General features: G+C 37.7%; 1 protein-coding gene across 2 annotated transcripts in view; it reads left to right on the top strand.

Annotated features, from left to right (window-relative positions):
* The window catches only part of kpna4 (karyopherin alpha 4 (importin alpha 3)), a 31,876-nt gene extending 21,537 nt beyond the window's left edge, over positions 1 to 10,339 (top strand). For both annotated transcript variants that reach the window (XM_060834849.1, XM_060834850.1), the window contains exons 11-17: positions 122 to 253; positions 1,141 to 1,269; positions 2,113 to 2,217; positions 2,545 to 2,616; positions 2,822 to 2,984; positions 6,437 to 6,531; positions 8,295 to 10,339. In XM_060834849.1, the coding sequence (XP_060690832.1) occupies positions 122 to 253; positions 1,141 to 1,269; positions 2,113 to 2,217; positions 2,545 to 2,616; positions 2,822 to 2,984; positions 6,437 to 6,531; positions 8,295 to 8,393 (795 nt within the window). In that variant the 3' untranslated portion in view covers positions 8,394 to 10,339. The remainder of the gene's footprint in view (positions 1 to 121; positions 254 to 1,140; positions 1,270 to 2,112; positions 2,218 to 2,544; positions 2,617 to 2,821; positions 2,985 to 6,436; positions 6,532 to 8,294) is intronic.
* The last annotated feature ends 7,687 nt before the right edge of the window (positions 10,340 to 18,026 follow it).

An 18,026-nucleotide genomic window follows, 5' to 3' on the forward strand; every position in this document is an offset into this window, starting at 1 on the left:
AATAATTTACTAGCCTTCTGTCACACTCCATTTTCCACATCCCACAGAATTTAAAAGTGAAGGATTCTTAATGGTTGTTTTCACGGTGCTTATGCTAAATGTTTGTTGTTGTGAATTTCAGATTTTAGTGGACACTGTTTGGGCCCTGTCCTATCTAACAGATGCTGGAAATGAGCAGATTCAGATGGTTATCGATTCAGGGATAGTTCCTCATTTGGTGCCCCTACTCAGCCATCAGGAAGTTAAAGTCCAGGTAAGAATATAATTATCTGAGCTGTGAATTTTTTTCTCTCAGCATTTTATTTTAAATGAAATCTTAGATTTATGTATTTGCAACATTATTTATCAGAAGTTTAAAGATGAGCACCCAACCATGTGGAATAATAAGTTGATTTCAGTTTTTGAGCATTATTTCTATTATGCTTTGGAGAGGATGTGTGCGGTTGAGTCTTGTCTCATAGCCTGGAGTTTGCAGTAGATTTAGTTCCTGCCTGGTCTCCCCCTCCCCTTCTCTGTTGTCGCCATCCCCCCCGCCTCCTCTCCTTTTCCATCGTCGCCCTCCAACCACCATCCATGTAACCCAGCTCTCTCTAAGCAGAATTCTAACTCTGACCTCCATTTTATCTTAAACTCAGGTATAGTACTCCAACATCTGCAGTCCTCACTTTCTCCTATACTACAGAGCATAATAAAATCTCACCTTCTCCAGAGCTGTATTGTAATGTCATTGAGCAATTTGATTAGAACATGCTAGCCAGTGTTTCTGACAACATTCTGAACAGAAAAGTCATTGTCTGAGTTTAGTCTTGCAAAATGTAACTGACATCAGTGTGACTGTCAAGATTCATGATTGTAAATTTGGGTCGCTGTTGACAGTGGTGCAATGAAGTGAACTACGTACCAATAATTTTAAATGATTCTATTTATCAAACATTGCAAAATGATGGCCATTAGAATTAATTTAACAAAATATTATTGGTTTCAATGAATGTGTGCTATTTTTGTGAATATATACGTTTGATTTAGCTTGCCCAGTAATAAGTATTTTGTAAATGCTCAGGTTTGGGCATTGGATGGAAGTTGGATAAAAATAATTTCGATGTGCATTTGTGGTTTAACAAAATACTGATGTTTGCCCAGACTGCAGCTTTGCGAGCCGTGGGAAATATTGTAACTGGTACTGATGAGCAAACGCAAGTAGTCCTGAACTGCGAGGCTCTTTCTCATTTCCCAGGATTGCTGACACATCCTAAAGAGAAGATCAATAAGGTAAGATACTTAAGGATTCTTTTCTGCTTGACAAATCCCTTCTTCCTGTTTTGCACATCTACAGTTGCTTTGTTCCTAATAATTGAGTGGCTAACGTTCACACTATTCCGTTGGAAATGATGAAATGGAGATTATTGGCTTTGTGTGTCTGGAAGAGTTGGGGTATTTTTAAGGTGGTTATTTGTCAATGGTAAGCAATATTTGAAAATCTGCAAGAAGTTAGAAATATTTAATGGTAACCAATATAAGAAGTAAGAATTTCAAAAGCTCAATGTCTTACAGTGGAGGGAGGGGGCAGTGGGTCGGGGGAAGATGGTGGTGGGGGGGTGGGAGGTTACGAGGTTGTGTGTGTGTGTGTGTGTATGTATGTATATATGTATGACTGGCAATATGGATCTGATTTCATTCGTTAACATCAGTGCTGAAACTGAAGTGCATCTGATGGCAATCACAGTTAATTTTAAGGGGCCTTTGTGTGATTTTGCTGATGATTAGAGCCTCACACAGTCCATTTTGCCAGCTCGGTTATGCCAGAATTCTCCAACAGGGTGGCATTTGTGTGACCCTGTCAGCTGATCCAACAAGAATTAGCATTTAAAAATATATATCCAAGTAGGATCTTGAACTTTTATAATCAACATTGTTCTGGAACATTGGTTTCGTAGCTTGTATATACTCTACAAAGATACTTTCAATAGTGAATCTGCTAATATTAGTAACTTAAGTGCCTGATTCTTACAGTCCATAAACCTGAAAATGAGAACTCAAAGGCAAATGTTACTTGTAAATAGTCAATGCACTCGTGCTTTTTCTTGACCTCCTTTCTGTTTGTTAATTGTACAGGAGGCTGTGTGGTTCCTATCCAATATCACAGCTGGAAACCAACAGCAGGTGCAAGCAGTGATTGATGCAAACCTTGTTCCAATGATTATACACCTCTTAGATAAGGTGGGCAATTAAACTTAATTTTTGCAGCAAAATGTTTTAAAGTTTATTTTTGAATTTTTTAAGTAAGTATTAAATTCAACATAAAGGGAGAATGCCAGAATCTTTTCATATTTTAAATCATATTCAAAGTGGAAAATTCGCAAAATAAATGCAAAAACAAATTTCATGAGAAAAGTGCTGTGTTAAACATAGTAATCTGGACTTCTTGGAGTTTGTGTGGAAAAGAATATTCCTGGGTCCATACATGGTAAAACAGTCTCTCAAGATTCTTAATACTTTTTTGTGTTAAGTAAGCCAAAACTGACTGAACGTTTTCTTCCTCCCTAGGGTGATTTTGGTACTCAGAAAGAAGCTGCTTGGGCAATAAGTAACCTAACCATTAGTGGCAGGAAAGAGCAGGTACACAAGAACTTGTACATTTAGGAAAAACAGCTGAGATTTTCAAGCCACATCATGTTAATTAAAACTGTTGGTAGAATAAAGTTTTTTAATTTGTAACTTTGGGTTCCAATTTGTGAATATTGTTTTGTATAAATGTTTTCTCATTTACTGTTTTGTAAAAGGCAAAAACGATGTGGAACTGACAGTTACAAAATTTCTTTAGGTTGCATACTTGATCCAACAAAAAGTAGTCCCTCCATTCTGTAATCTGCTAACCGTGAAAGACTCGCAGGTTGTGCAAGTGGTATTGGATGGGTTAAGTAACATCCTCAAAATGGCAGATGATGAAGCAGAAACAATAGCTACTCTGATTGAAGAATGTGGTGGTAAGAATGAAATTATCTTAATCCTCTATATTGCAGTACTTGTAGAGATTTTGACTCTTGACTAAACATTAAGTTCATGTTGCAGCTTTGATTAATACTTTATTCAGACTTTCCTATGTAGAGTTTATTTTCAGTTACCCAAGTCTTTGGGATTGTGTGTGGGGAAAAAATCTGAGAATTTTGAGTAGGTGCACTCCTGGGTTGAAGAATTTTGTCCGTATATTTGGCCTTAGAGGCCAACTGATTTAACTGCAAAATTAATAATAATTTCAAAGCTTTGTACTCTTGTCTCTCTGCCCATCCTAGTTTTAATTTGAAAATGAATAAGTAGTTTTTGAGCATTGTGCTGTGATATACTTAATTATAATGAGCATTTTATTCCTGCAATAGTGTTGTATTATTGATGGCGATATACTTCTCAGTCTCTGACCAGCTGTGGCTATATTAACTGTCTTGGTTTTTTTTCAGGGATTTAATCCTTCTCTAACTAAATAGTTTGTTGAATTTAGTGATAAGGTCCTGGGGAGTGTTGCTGAACAAAGAGAGCTTGGAGGGCAGGTTCATAGTTCTTTGAAAATGAAGTCGCAAGTAGGTAGGATAGTGAAAAAGGCATTTGGTAAGCTTGTTTTTATTGGTGACTGCATTGGATATTAGAGTTAGGACCTATGTTGCAGCTGTATCAGATATTGGTTCAGCCACTGTTGGAATTCTGTGTGCAATTCTGGTCTCCCTGCTACAGGAAGGGTGTTGTGATACTTGAAAGGGTTAAAAAAAAATTTATAAGAATGTTACCAGGGTTGGAAGGTTTGAGCAATAGGGAAATGCTGCAGCTATTTTCCCTGGAATGTCAGAGAATGAGGCATGACCTGATAGATTTGTAAAATCATGAGGGGCATAGATGGAATAGCAACCAACGTCTTTTCCGCAAGTGCAGGGCGAGTCTAAAATTATAGGGCATAGGTTTAACACGAAAGAAAGATTTAAGAGATCTAAGGGGCAACTTTGTCAAGCAGAGAGCGGTGTGTATCTGCAATGAAGCCTGCTTGAGCAATAAGTAACCTAACCATTAATGGCAGGAAAGAGCAGATACACAAGAACTTGTACATTTAGGAAAAACAGCAGACATTTTCAAGCCACATCAAGTTAATTTAAACTGTTGTAGAATAAAGTTTTTTAATTTGTAACTTTAGGTTCCAATTTGTGAATATTGTTTCGTATAAATGTTTTCTCATTACTGTTTTGTAAAAGGCAAAAACGATGTGGAACTGACAGTTAAAAAATTTGTTTAGGTTACATACCTGATCCAACAAAAAGTAGTCCCTCCATTCTGTAATCTGCTAACCGTGAAGGTTGTGCAAGTGGTATTGGATGGGTTAAGTAACATCCTCAAGATGGTGGTGGCTGGTACAATTACACCATTTAAAAGGCATCTGGATGGGTATATGAATAGGAAGGATTTAGAGTGATATGGGTCACATGCTGGCAAATGGGACTAGATTAGTTTAGGATATCTCTTCGGCTTGGTCGAGTTGGACCAAAGGGTTTGTTTCTGTGCTGTATAACTCTGATGATATGACTATGCAGCAGCACCATGCATTGCAATCATTAGCATTGCCCTTCACCTCTAGTCTTGTGATATGTAAATCAAGAGAGTGGTGCTGGAAGAGCACAGCAGGTCAAGCAACATCCGGGGAGCAAGAAAATTGACATTTCCGCCAAAAGCCCTTCATTAGGAATTCTGACGAAAACGTTTCTGATGAAGGGCTTTTGGCCAAAACATTGATTTTCTTGCTTCTCGGATGCTGCCTGACGTGCTGTGCTTCTCCAGCACCACACTCTAGACTCTGATCTCCAGCATCTGTAGTCTTCACTTTTGTCTTATATATAAATGACAACTTTTGGTCTCGTTCCTGAAGCAAGTTCTAGCCAGTGTAGCTTTATTCATCCATTGTATCCTAGACATTGAGAGAGTGGGAGAGAGATTTGACATTTGAGGCCTAAGATATCTAAATTAACAGGAAGGAACAAATAGAACTGATTCAAAGTTTAAAATAAAACTTAGGTCCATGACACATGCAGTAAACGAGTCGTGGGCTACAGGGATGTGATAATTAAAAGAAAATACGTATTTATATGGTGTCTTTTGCAGGCTTGGCATGTCAAAGTGCATTTCAGCCAAATTACTATTTTTTTAAAGGTGCTGCATCGTATATATGGAAACATGACAGTCAATTGCCAAGCAAGCAATCTTTCATAAAAAGCAGATATTTTACCAGTGTTTAATGAATCAATGCTCACTTCACTACCAGAATCTTCTGTTCATAAAGTACTATGAAATTTTAATGTCCCCGAGAGGATGGGCAACTCTCAGTTTAAATTCTTATCCCAAAAAAAGTGAAGTATTAGAATGTTAAATGAAAATGTGTTTTTTTTTCTGCATTGCATGTTGGAACTCTCAGTTTGTGCCTGATAGTTAACTGTTGTCCAGCCTTATCCGATGACTTAGGACAGATTCTGGCAAGGCAGCCACTCACTGCTGCATTCGCTGCAGATTAAGACCTTGGCTTGAGAAAATGCAGGACTGGTCACCTTTTTTTGCTGGGCCTTTTATTTCTTTTTGTCTCTTGCAATGCCTGTCCAGTAGTCAACTTCCAGAGATCTCCAGATATTGACAACTGTCTCTCAGTTGTCATGTGTCAATGCCTGTCATCTTTTGTAATATTATGCATGGGTGTCCCTGTGCCTCAATGGTTGGTTCACAGCACAGGAGTATTTTCAGGTATACTTTAAGGAGAAAGTGAGGACTGCAGATGCTGGAGATCAGAGCAGAAAACGTGTTGCTGGAAATGCACAGCAGGTCAGGCAGCATCCAAGGAACAGGAGAATCGACATTTTGGGCAAAATTCCTAAAGAAGGGCTTATGCCTGAAACGTCAATTCTCCTGTTCCTTGGATGCTGCCTGACCTGCTGCGCATTTCCAGCAACACATTTTCAGCTCAGGTATACTTTAGTCAACCGTCTGAACTTGGCTGAGGCAGCACACACATCATTGACTTACTAATGTGTGCGGTTTCTAGCCGAAGTACAGTGGGGAAAACCTGTGTGAAAGCACTTGTGAACTACGGCTAGTAACCATTGTCAACTTGTAGTACTACATTTAATATAAAAAGACAATCTTGCTTTTTGTTTTTCCTGAGTTAGTTGTGATTTAATTATTTAGTCAAAATTGGTGCATTCAGGAGATACTAATGACCTCTGAATTAGAGTACAGCCTGTGATTGTTCAGTGCAAGTTGCGTGCCTCTGACGTTTATGAATACAAATTCTAAGTGTTGATCTTTACTGGGAGAGTGGATAGTTGAATTGATTCTGTTGTTAGATACAAAATACTTTACAATGTGTCAGAATTATTGGGTATAAATATGCAGCTAATATTGTCCAAATCCTCTTTAGGATTGGAAAAGATTGAACAGTTGCAACACCATGAAAACGAGGACATCTATAAATTGGCTTATGAGATCATTGACCAGTATTTCTCATCAGATGATGTAAGTACAAGGGGCACATGTACTCCACTGCCTTTTTCAAATGCAATTAGGGAAGGGCAATAGATGCTAGTCTAGCCACCAATCAAGGAATTTAAAATATTAAAATATAGAATATATGCTGTAGCTTGTCCACAAATCTTGCTGATGTTATTGAATGTTTTGATCATGTTTTTGGTCAGCATTTATAATGTTGAGCTTTATCATTATAAATGTATACAGAAAGGCAGCATGTAAGCATTTTAGAATTGAAAGCCCTATCTTAACAGACTGCAACAAAAAACTTTTGAAATGTTAACCCAGCAAATCATTTAAAAAGCTTTATTGACAAAATCTCCCTTAAGATCCTGCATTAAGATTATATTCCTTTAAAAAATGTCACCTGATTATGCATGCTATTTATGTGTGAAACATGCACACAGAGATTTACACAAGCAACTTTAAAAATACAACATAATATTTACAGACATCTGCCAGTTCCCACAATGGGACCGCCCTATACCCAGAGTGCTAACCATGCCATGCTCTGCTTTTGTCGTTACTGGTAGGCAATAGCAATCCAGAAATGAGTCAAATCCCTCATTCCATGCTTGTATCAAATTACAGATTTTGTTTGTAAAATGTCAAATTCTAGGTATTTTCCTACAGTGAGATTAATTGAGAAGTCCCCCCCTCCATGCTGAAAAACCTTCAACATTGTTCTAGATTGTGCTAGGAAATATTGTTTAGATTTCAGCCCAACAGAGCTCAAGATTGCCTTTGTGCAGCTGACCCTGTCGTTTCCATTCCCTCGTGAAGTTTTCGATGCATGGCAGATTTGTTTTATGTAGGGAAATGGTACATTTGATCAGAAGAAAGAGGTTTAGCAGTACAAACCAAATGATACAATATTAAGTGGGGTACAATAACATTGGGGACATGTAAATAAATCGTTGGTGACCGGACAGGTTGAGAAATCTGTTATGAAATCATATGGGACCTTTGGCTTATTAATAAAGGCAGTGCAACAGTTATGCTGATTCTCTGTTGACTGGACAAAGTCAGTACGTCCAGCACTGATGGGTAAAAGATTAAAGGCAAAATGAGAGTTTTTATTTTTAAATATAGTGAATGGTTATAGCTGTATTGCCAAAAATGATAGATGGACCGATTCAGTGGTAATTTGATATACTTCAAGGAAACAAAATTGTAGGATGGAGGGGTAGAGCAGGGGCATGAAACTAATTGAATAGCTCTTTCAAATGGCTGGCAAAGAGGCCTTATTCTATTCTGAATCATTCATTTGCATTCTGTAATAAAATGTACTCAAAATAATAGTCTATGCTTATGTTTCTGTTTTGTCACTTGGAATATGTATCTGCCCTATTACATTGTTTATCGTCTACTGGGACCTCTCCATTATCTAGTGTTGTCTTTATAGTGTCAATTCCTCTCGAATCGTTTTGCAAGTGTCTAACCACTCTTAGATAATATTGTCTGGAAATGTGTAATGGAAACCCTTTCGCTGTATCAAAGACCTCTGTCCCTCCTTATTGGTTCCTCTATTTCTCATTTAATTTTACCTTAATTTTAGTTAGATCATGTTCCTCCTATCTATCCCAATGGCAACTTTGGTGCAGAATATTTATAGTTGAATTCTGTCATTTCAAACCTTTTGCATTTTTGTGTTTGTCCCATCTTGTTTTATGATATTAACTGTTGACGTAATGTAAAAAATTGTGACTGCTACGTTTGGCCTTGTTTGATAATTCCCTTTTTCTTTTAAGATTGATGAAGATCCTGCCTTGGTTCCAGAAGCAATTCAGGGTGGGACATTTGGGTTCAACTCATCCACCAATGTTCCAGCAGAAGGCTTCCAATTCTAGAAAGGCATAATTCCTGGAGCAAGTGAAATAATGCAGCACTAAAGGAAGGTTTGATCGATCATGCTTGGCTCATGTGGGATCCACTGCTGCATTAAATCGGAGAGCTGTTTTGCAGATTGCGTTTGGTGTCCGAGAAAAGCCCAAATGAAGTCAAGCTGGCGAGTGGGTGCGAGTGCGCGTGAGAGTGGTAAAATGTTAAAAAATTTCACAGTGAATGCAATTTCGGTTGTTTTAAAGAAAGGGGCTAAGAGTCAAAGAAAGGTCAATGTCCACGAAGTAACTAAACCAAGATCAAATTCAGTTATCTAGAATAATTAGAGGAATGAAGCAGTTAAGATAACTACAAAGCTTCATCAACCAAGAAAGGGACATCGACAAGTCAGAAGACCGAGTCAAGGCCTTGCTATGAAGCACTGTGTGAATGGACCCACTGTATGAATGTCTGGACTCAGTGCTGTTGGAGCCAGGTTCATTACTTGAAATCTTGGGCTCTGTATTCACTCATAAAAAATAAACTCCTAGTCATGGAGTGATGTGTGGAAGAGAGTAGTGTATGGGCGTGATGTTGTATGTGAACGCATGCAAACTTGATTGCCTTCAAGTGGCTAATGAATAAATCCAGAAAAACACCAAAATGAGTTTGTTTTTATTAATAATTAACATACACTGGAGAATTTAACCAATTTAGCAGCAGTGCATTGTATAATTTATCTGTGGCAATTTAGGTTGAATCTTGCAGCTTATGCCATTTGCTTGTTTTACTTCCACCTTGGCCATTATAATTTTTTAATGTTTATACTACTTATGTACTTTATTTGTAGTTATGAATTGTTCCTCACTTAACAATTGCACCAATTAAATCAATAAGTGCTGTGAGTTGCTTTCCATATAAATCACGAATACAGGAAAGAAATTAAGAAATATGTAATGGTAGTAAGCTGCTCACATGCAAAAATTTTGCAGAGGGATAAAGCAAACCTATACATGCTCTGCTGCTTATATACATTGAAAAGTTGTCATAATTTAAGTCCAGGGAATCTCAAACACCAACAGTGTTGTGGAGCTCATCAACTTGGATCAATAAGGTTGGCTAAGATAATCAAATCACATGCATCTATTAATTGATGGCTGCTTCTGATTTATTTTAGCTACGTTTTTAGTTAGTTCCTGTGTAGACTATAGCACCGTACCTCATGGGGTAAATGCTGTTAATAAATATTTGTTTCCTATTTTCCTGTTATTTTTCCGGATTAAAAATATTTCAGTTGTGACTAATTTTGGTGTATACTTTCTGCTAAAGGGGAATGATAAAAGTATGTATAGAGGAAATAATCAAATGTGAAAACACCCTTGATATGTTTCATACTTTTAGGAAGGACTTTTTAAAAATTAGATACAAGTAGCCATGAACCATCTGAGCCACTTTAAAAAGAGTTTGATGTGTTTCAAGAAGCTTGCATGCAGACCATGCAAGTTCTTTTTAAAAAAGAAAAGAGCCTGGAAGATTGTTGGTTCTTTGAAGGTTTCGTACACTAAATTTGGCTGATTGATCAATTTTGTTTCGAGAAGGAAAAAATGCTTACCCTCTTGGTAAGGTGGCTCATTGTAGGAAATACTGTGCCTTCTCCCTTTAGAGCACAAGTGTTGCATGAACAAGTGTTACTGTATTTAAAACCGAAGGTAATAGTCACTAAGGGGAAATGTGAAAATGATTACCTGATTCCTATTTTGTGTTTAAAAATTTTGGAATATTGTAGACTGGATTAACATGTAGTTGTGATTTCTTTTGTAAATTAGTTGGTTTTCCCTTGAAGCATTCCTTGTCGTCATACACATGCTTTAAAAGCTAGACAAAAATTGAAACAAACATAAAATTAGCTTGCTTACACTGTTGTCCATTAGAGTGCAGGCTAATCTGTTTTAGAGAAAAATAAACTTTGAAATTATTCTGTGTGGCCTGATGTTCCATTGTAGTATTAATGTGTTACATCAGGGGTTCTCAATTGGAGGGAGGTGGCTGAGAGAACTTTTCATGGGGTCCAGTGAAAATAACCAATAGAAACTTGTTTCATGTCTCATCTCTGCACAACCCTTCTGTCCAGTAATCTAACTCTGTTTGGGTTAGATGTGGCATATCTGTTTGTTATTTTTGACACTTTGGACATTGACACCAAGTCAGGCAGTGCAATTATTACAGGTGACATCAGGCTATAGGTAAGTGAGCGTTAATCTATTTCAGACATGCTGACATATGATCATCTACACCAAAACTGGCACATTAAGGCATATTTTGAGGTTGTCACCAGCATTGAAAAATAATAGATTTCATCAGTTTATTCAGTAAGGAGAAGTATTCAGTGAATTATAAATGATCAGTGATAACACTGGTCATTAAAGGAGAGCTTCCTCTTTACAGTCACTACTTTTTTTGACCCATGCAAACAAGCAATACTGTGTATTAGGCAACGTTCAAGTCGCTTGCCTCAAAAATGGTGGAAAACTGTATCTATGATCCTTTGTAATTAAAGGCTACTATATATTGTACATACATATCTTGGGTACTAGGTCTGTTTATGCTGTATATCTCTGACTCTATTGGTCCAACTCGTCCACGCCAACCAGATATCCTAAACTGATCTCGTCCCATTTGCCAGCATTTGGCTCATATCCCTCTAAACCCATCTTGTTCATACCCATCCAGGTGCCTATTAAATGTTGTAGTAGTACCAGCCTCCACTTTTTGTGGCAGCTCATTTGACACCACACACTTCATGAAAAGTTTGCCCCTTAGGTCCCTTTTAAATCTTTCCCCTCTCGTCCTAACCCTATGCCATCTAGTTGTGGACCCCCCCCCAACCACCAAACAAAACACAAGCGCAGGGAAGAGGCCTTACCTATTTACTGTATCCATGCCCCTCATGTTTTTATAAACTTTTCTAAGGTCACCCCTCAGCCTCCGACACTCCAGGGAAAACAGCCCAGCCTATTCAGCTTCTCTCTATTGCACAAACAGTTACGAGGAGGTTCATCTATAATGGGGGCAAGTGGGACCCCAAAAATACTGATTTGAGCATATATGACAGGACAGGGTCATTTACAATATTTGGAAAAATTCAATAACCTGATTCAGCCGGCCAAGATGCATTTTTTAACTGTTCAAATTGTAAGTATAAAACTAATGGATACAATGTTTCTTCTTCTCGTGAGTCACTTGAGGCAAGTAGGTTTCCTTTGGTGGTTTCCCTATTGCCTTTTTATTCATGTAAAATCAAAAACTATATTTAACACTAAAGAGCCCATCAAGCTTTTATAAGGGGTGGGCTGCTCCATTCCATTGTGAACAAAGCAACCAACTCAATATTCAGAGCCAGCACTTCCAGTCTCTGCTCACAGGTCGTTCTTGGAGTAGACCTAAAGTCTAATCCTTCTGGCTGAAATCAACCACTGAACCAGTAATCGCTATTCAGATGCTCACCTATTTTCTTGTTAACCTGGTACTTATACGACCTGCTGTAGATTTCAGAGTTTGGAATAGGGTTAAAACGAATTCCACATTTAACTTGATGAGGACTGTATCACGGGCTCTTTGTCAACTACCGTTCTTTTCTTTTGTTGTATGTACCAATCAAGTAATATATTAAAAAGTTGCCAGTGTTATATTTGAAAGCTTTTGTGTTTACATAGAATGCCTACTATTTACAGTAATCTTGTGTTATTTTCACAAAACATTTTTGAGAGTTTACAAATAGGTTTTTTAAACAAATCCTGTCTGTTTATAAAACAGAAGTGCTACTTTGTGGAAAAAATGAGAAAAACCTACAAGGAGGTTTCCGGGTACTACTAATAACGAAGGTAGTAAAAGAGTAAGCATGATCAACTTTTTGAATAGCCAAATAGTGTGGACACCTGGGAAAGAAAAATTGTGGAAATGCAGATCTGGCATCTTTTCTACAGAGAGAAGTTTCATGTTTCAAGTTCAGGATCATTTTGACCGGTTGTGTTCTGATAGGTTATTGACTTTGAATTTTGACTTGGCTTCTCCCCAGAGGCTGTCATACCTGCTTTATTATTTTCATCATTTCTTGTTTTGATAATACTTTGGTTATTGACTAGCTGATGATTTGAAAGATGTAGCCATATTGGAATTTTACTAGTATGTCTACAGATTAAAAAAAAAAGTAAATTGAGTAATGTTTGTAACTTTTCCTGTAGGAAGTGCAATGTCATCCTATCCCACTAACACCTTTTGAAGCATTTTCTGTGGACGAAAATAACTACGTTTGGGATGATAATGTACTGGCATTTTCAATGGAAACTCTATTTATAATCAAAAACAAATGCCATGGTCATGGTGAAAGAGGAGAATTCACAGTGGATAGTGGGCTAAAGAGAGATGCCAGTGCACTTAAAATCGCTAAATTATCAGGACCTGATAAGATAAATCCTAAAGATACTTAGACCAGTAAGGATGGAAATTTCAGAACTAATGACTGTAATATTCTATTCTTTACATAGTGAAAAATCACAAATATTACTCTTGTTCAGAGTACAAGGACAATCTGGCAATTATGACTCAATTTAACTTTGATGGAAAAAGCTTATAGAAATAATAACCTGAGGAAAAGTCTTTGGTTTTCCTTTAATTGCCAGTGATTATCCAATGTGGATTGTTGAGAACATATGTTTCTTTAATAATAAGGCAAAGTATTGATACTGATGTCAGCTTAGTACAGAATTAGTGGAGAGAGAAGCAGTTGTTTAAGTCCAATATGACATGTTTATAACTGAAAATAAATTGAAAAGTAATGGATTTTAAACTACTAAAAAGGGGGAAACAACAAATGGATCAGAAAGGCGGCTCAGAGAAACATTAGATAATCAAGATTATAGAAGTGTCACAGAACAAAATGAAAAAGGAGTAGTGATAGTTTAACAGAAAAGGTCTGTATGAATACATCCAGTGTTAGTGTTAATTGCAAAATATGGATCAACTCTGGCGAAAAGTGTACCACAAAAACAACTATGTAAAGGTGTAATATCAACATGGATGACAGTTGTAGTCTGAAGTTGTTGAATTCTAGTGTCATGTGGAAGGCTATAAGCTGCCTAAGTAGAACATAACGTGCTGTTTGCTTGGATTGCGCTGAGGTTCACTGGAACATTGGAACAGGTTTAAGGCAACAATAGTAACAAGATGGTGTATTGTAATTGAGCTCAGTTGATCTTAAATTGATTGTGACTGTTATTTACACTCAGGAATATTCAGTACCTTCTGTCCAATCACACTCACATCTCATGTTATGTAACATGTTCTGAGTTTTGCAAGTTGCTTGAGTATGGTTAGTACTCTGCCTGTTGCAAAGAGACAAAGGGGCATATTATCTGTGTACCACCAGTCAATGAGGTATATGGCCTGTCTAATTGGCAATGAAATTTGTGTACAGCACATGCTGACCATTCCCAAGTGTGCTAAGAATTGCAATTTAAGATCACCAGTTGATCTTATGTGCGCTACACTCTGACTGGAGTATTGTTATATTATAGCCTCAGTAAGTCAAACTAAATCCATCTCCCTGTCACTGGATTTGCAACATGTTGAAATTAAAATATCCAATGACCCTCAATTGATCAATTGTTCCGAACTAGACGTTAAGAATATCAGCTATCAAACACCAAGTTTATAACTCAAACAAAAAATATAACATTAGCAGAACATGAATAAACAATAAGGCAACCTACTTAGGTCATAGATGCTAATATGAATCCTGAATTGGATTTAGAACCCCCACACTCTCGCCAATAGAGACAACGAAGTTAAGGGATAAATTGGAAGGGGAAAAAAATTGTAATTTGCGAGTTCAATGGTGTCATAATAGATCTTCCGGATCTTCAGAAATCCTTGGTTAATGGAGTTGTACTAACCTGCTCTGGTAATGTTTTGAGATTGCAAGGACCATCACTAGACATCAATGAGCTGCCTAAATTCCAAGCAGTTTCAGCTGATGCAAAGTCTAGGATCATTTGAACAGAATGCCTTATAGAGGTTTACAAAATTGAGGGGCATGGATAGGGTAAATAGACAAAGTCTTTTCCCTAGGGTCGGGGAGTCCAGAACGAGAGGACATCGGTTTAGGGTGAGAGGGGAAAGATATAAAAGAGACCTAAGGGGCAATTTTTTCACACAGAGGGTGGTACATGTATGGAATGAGTTGCTAGAGGAAGTGGTGGAGGCTGGTATAATTGCAACATTTAAAAGGCATTTGGATGGGTAAATGAATAGGAAGGGTTTGGAGGGATATGGGCCGGTTGCTGGCAGGTGGAACTAGATTGCGTTGGCATATCTGGTTGGCATAGACAGGTTGGACCGAAGGGTCTGTATCAATGCTGTACATTTCTACAACTCTATGACTGTAGGTCTTGTCTGTAAACATGCAAACAGGTCCAGAAGCCTTCCACAACTGTTCACCTGCTTCTTTGTTCTGATAAGAAAATACCTCCCCAATCAAGTTGACAGCTGCAGTGAAAACCAAAGTGAGTGAAACACAACAGCATCAACCAGAAGTTTTTCAAAACCCCAGTCAGAACTGGTTCACTTCTTCCCCTCAAGCCAACATTCTTTGTAATTGACTGCACTGATCCATGCTTGACTGACTAATTGAATATGCAACCAGTTGCCAGTCCTGAGCCTAGAACATCTCCGTGCTGAAATCTGTAATATTCTTAGGGTAATAATCACCATGCAGTTATCTTCCTTGGCCAGTTCCCATAATCAAATGGTGGTTTACCTGCTGTTTTATTTTTAAACAAGCTGCTGCTCAAAAGTATGATTCTGAACTTCAGCTGACAATTCCAAATCCATAATGAGAAAAATGAGCAACAGAGTTTTGGTCTCAATGATACATTCAGTTCTCTCTTCCTTTCCCCGCCCTGACCTCCAATACAAATGGAGGAGCAACTGTTCCCTAGTGAATTCCTATAGTAATGCCTCAGTGTTCAGTCAGCACTTATGCAATACAAACTGTTGTAGCCTTTGACAATTGCTTTCCTTGTGTCTGTCCTGATGAGTGCAAGATCAAAGGCTTCAACAGTACATCTATTCAGTAATATTCAAACTAGAGTTCTGCATGCAGTTGTGGTTGCCACATTCCTTTATTTAAAAAATACAACAACAAAGTAGGACTGCTGGACAGGTACAGTAAAGATTTACCAAAATACCACTAGAAGTGTGTACCTTTGTCAAGAAAGGTTTGACAGACTAGTTCTACATTGAAAAAATGACAGGTGGTAACATGTAGGTGCAAAGCATACATGCTCTTTTGATTTAATAGGCACAAACAACAGTTTCTCATGGGAAGAGAGAAGTACACTTGCAAATTTAGATGAAAAACTGAGTGAAAAGAGTGGCAGTTAGTAGCAGAGTAATTTATGCATATGGCAGAGACACATTTAAGGAGAAACAATATGAGCATATGAGGGAGATGGGTACAATGATAGAATTAGATGTTAAAACAAAAAACAAGAGGGGTCGTGACTGGAGTATGAACACCAAAATGGCCTGTTTGGGCCAAATGGTCTATTGGTACTCTATGATCAAATCTTTTTCAGCTGTCAAGGCAGGCTGAGAAAGTTGTTCATGTCATTATTAAGGTATATGGGGTCTGGGTTTGTTAGTGGAGGCATAGAGTATAAAATAAGTTGTGAACATTTAAAGAACATTGGTTGGGCTCATCTAGCATTTTGTCTGATTCTTGGCACGATACTTTAGGAAAGATGCAAAGGCTTTGGAGAAGTAGAAAAGATTTATGAGGAATGACTTTGGAGGAGGGACTTCAGGAATGTAAAAAGATTATCAAATTGGGGCTATTTAGAGAAAAAGAACGTTGAGATGTGATAGGGGTGTTCAAAATCATGAAGGCTATGGACAGAGTAGATGAGAGAAATTTCTTGTTGGCAGAAGGGTTAAGAATTAATTGGTGCTTAATTTTGTTTTTGCTAAATACCTTGAGTCAACGATGATGTGAAAAAGCTTTTCTGAGCTAGTGAGTGTTTAGGATCTGAAGTATGCCTGTGTATTATGAAGGCATATTTGAATGTGACTTTCAAAAGAGAACTTGGTAGTTGTGCAAAGAAGGAATCAAGAAAAAGGTAGTGAGTGAGATTAGCTGAGTAGTGAGCAGTACAGACTCATTGACACAATGGACTGCATGGCTGTCTTCTGTGCTCTTGCATTTCTAATATTCTAATGTTAATTAATATGTCAGAAGAAGCCCTGAATATTTATGAAATCTTTGATCTTTCACATGTATGATTCGACTTTTGTCATACTGGTTAAGATTTTGTGAGCACAGGGCATCTAATAGGAGCTGTTCACGATTAGTTATCCCTGCATCTTTCTACCCATAAAACCTTTGCCGATTATTGAAAGTGTAAAAATGTTAACACCAGGGACAAGGCACTACTGGGACTGGGTCAGCAGGACATAGAGTTCCTTAGCTTGTGGACCTAAGTAGAGGGAGATGAGTGCAATACTAAATCAGGTACAAAAGATAAAATAAGGGTTGAGTTAAGAGAAAGGTTATTCTGAAAAAAGCTTAAACTTTTCAAGCTAGATGTATTTCTCAATTTTTACTGCCAGAGGTTGATTACCAGGAGCAATCACAATTAAAAGGATACACACATGGCTAATTATTAGTCTTATAGTTGGAGTAACTTCATGGCATTTAATACCTATAAGGGCCGAGGCAGAGAGCAAAGTTTTGTAGAATAGGACAACTTAAGGCTGTTGGCATTTAACCAAGCATTTACACCTCATTTCAAGTTTATGTACCATTGGTAGTGTCCCAACTGTTGACCCAGGTTCAAGTCCCATTTACTCCATATAGGGCTGTCAGCTGGTCTTGAGCATATCCAACATGGGAGAATCTAACTACCTCTCCTTGACTTTAACTTTTACTGAGCCAGTTGATTTTTCTGCAAACGTTTTGTCTCCCAACTGAGTGACACCTTCAGTGCTATGGGGTCTCCAGATGAAATGCTATTCCTGTGATCTGCCCAGAATTTATACGGTTCCTGTCTGTCAAGACAGTGGTATTTTTGATTTTATGCTGTTCAAGGAGGTGGTTCATCACTGCCTTCTCAAGTGCAATTATGGATGAACAAAAAAAAACTAGCAAATTCCAAGAAACAATAAAATTAATTGAATTTTGCCTTGAGCTCCACTCATTTCCTTAAAATAAAAGTCGTTGCCATGAGAACCCATGTGGAATCTGGCAATACCTGCCCTTCTGTTTTATGGTTCGTATTTCCCAAGATTTACATCGGCTCCCTTCCTCACCTCTTTCCAGATCATTGATAATGGAGTGTGTTTTTTGTTCCCATCATGAACTGGATTTTTAAAAATCAACTTTACCATCAAGCTGCACCCTTGAATTATTCTCCTCTATTCCTTAACCTCTCAGTATCTATTTCAGGTGATGTGCTGTCAATAAATATTCACTAGAAGCTGACTGAATCTTACAGCTGCCTTTACATTAATCTTCACGATCTGCTTCCAATAAAGTCCATAATAAATTATTTCAGTTCCTCCAACACATTTGTTGTGATGATGTACCCTTGTGTATTAATATTTTTGAC

Source organism: Hemiscyllium ocellatum, chromosome 13, assembly GCF_020745735.1.
Source record: "Hemiscyllium ocellatum isolate sHemOce1 chromosome 13, sHemOce1.pat.X.cur, whole genome shotgun sequence".
NCBI lineage: Eukaryota > Metazoa > Chordata > Chondrichthyes > Orectolobiformes > Hemiscylliidae > Hemiscyllium > Hemiscyllium ocellatum.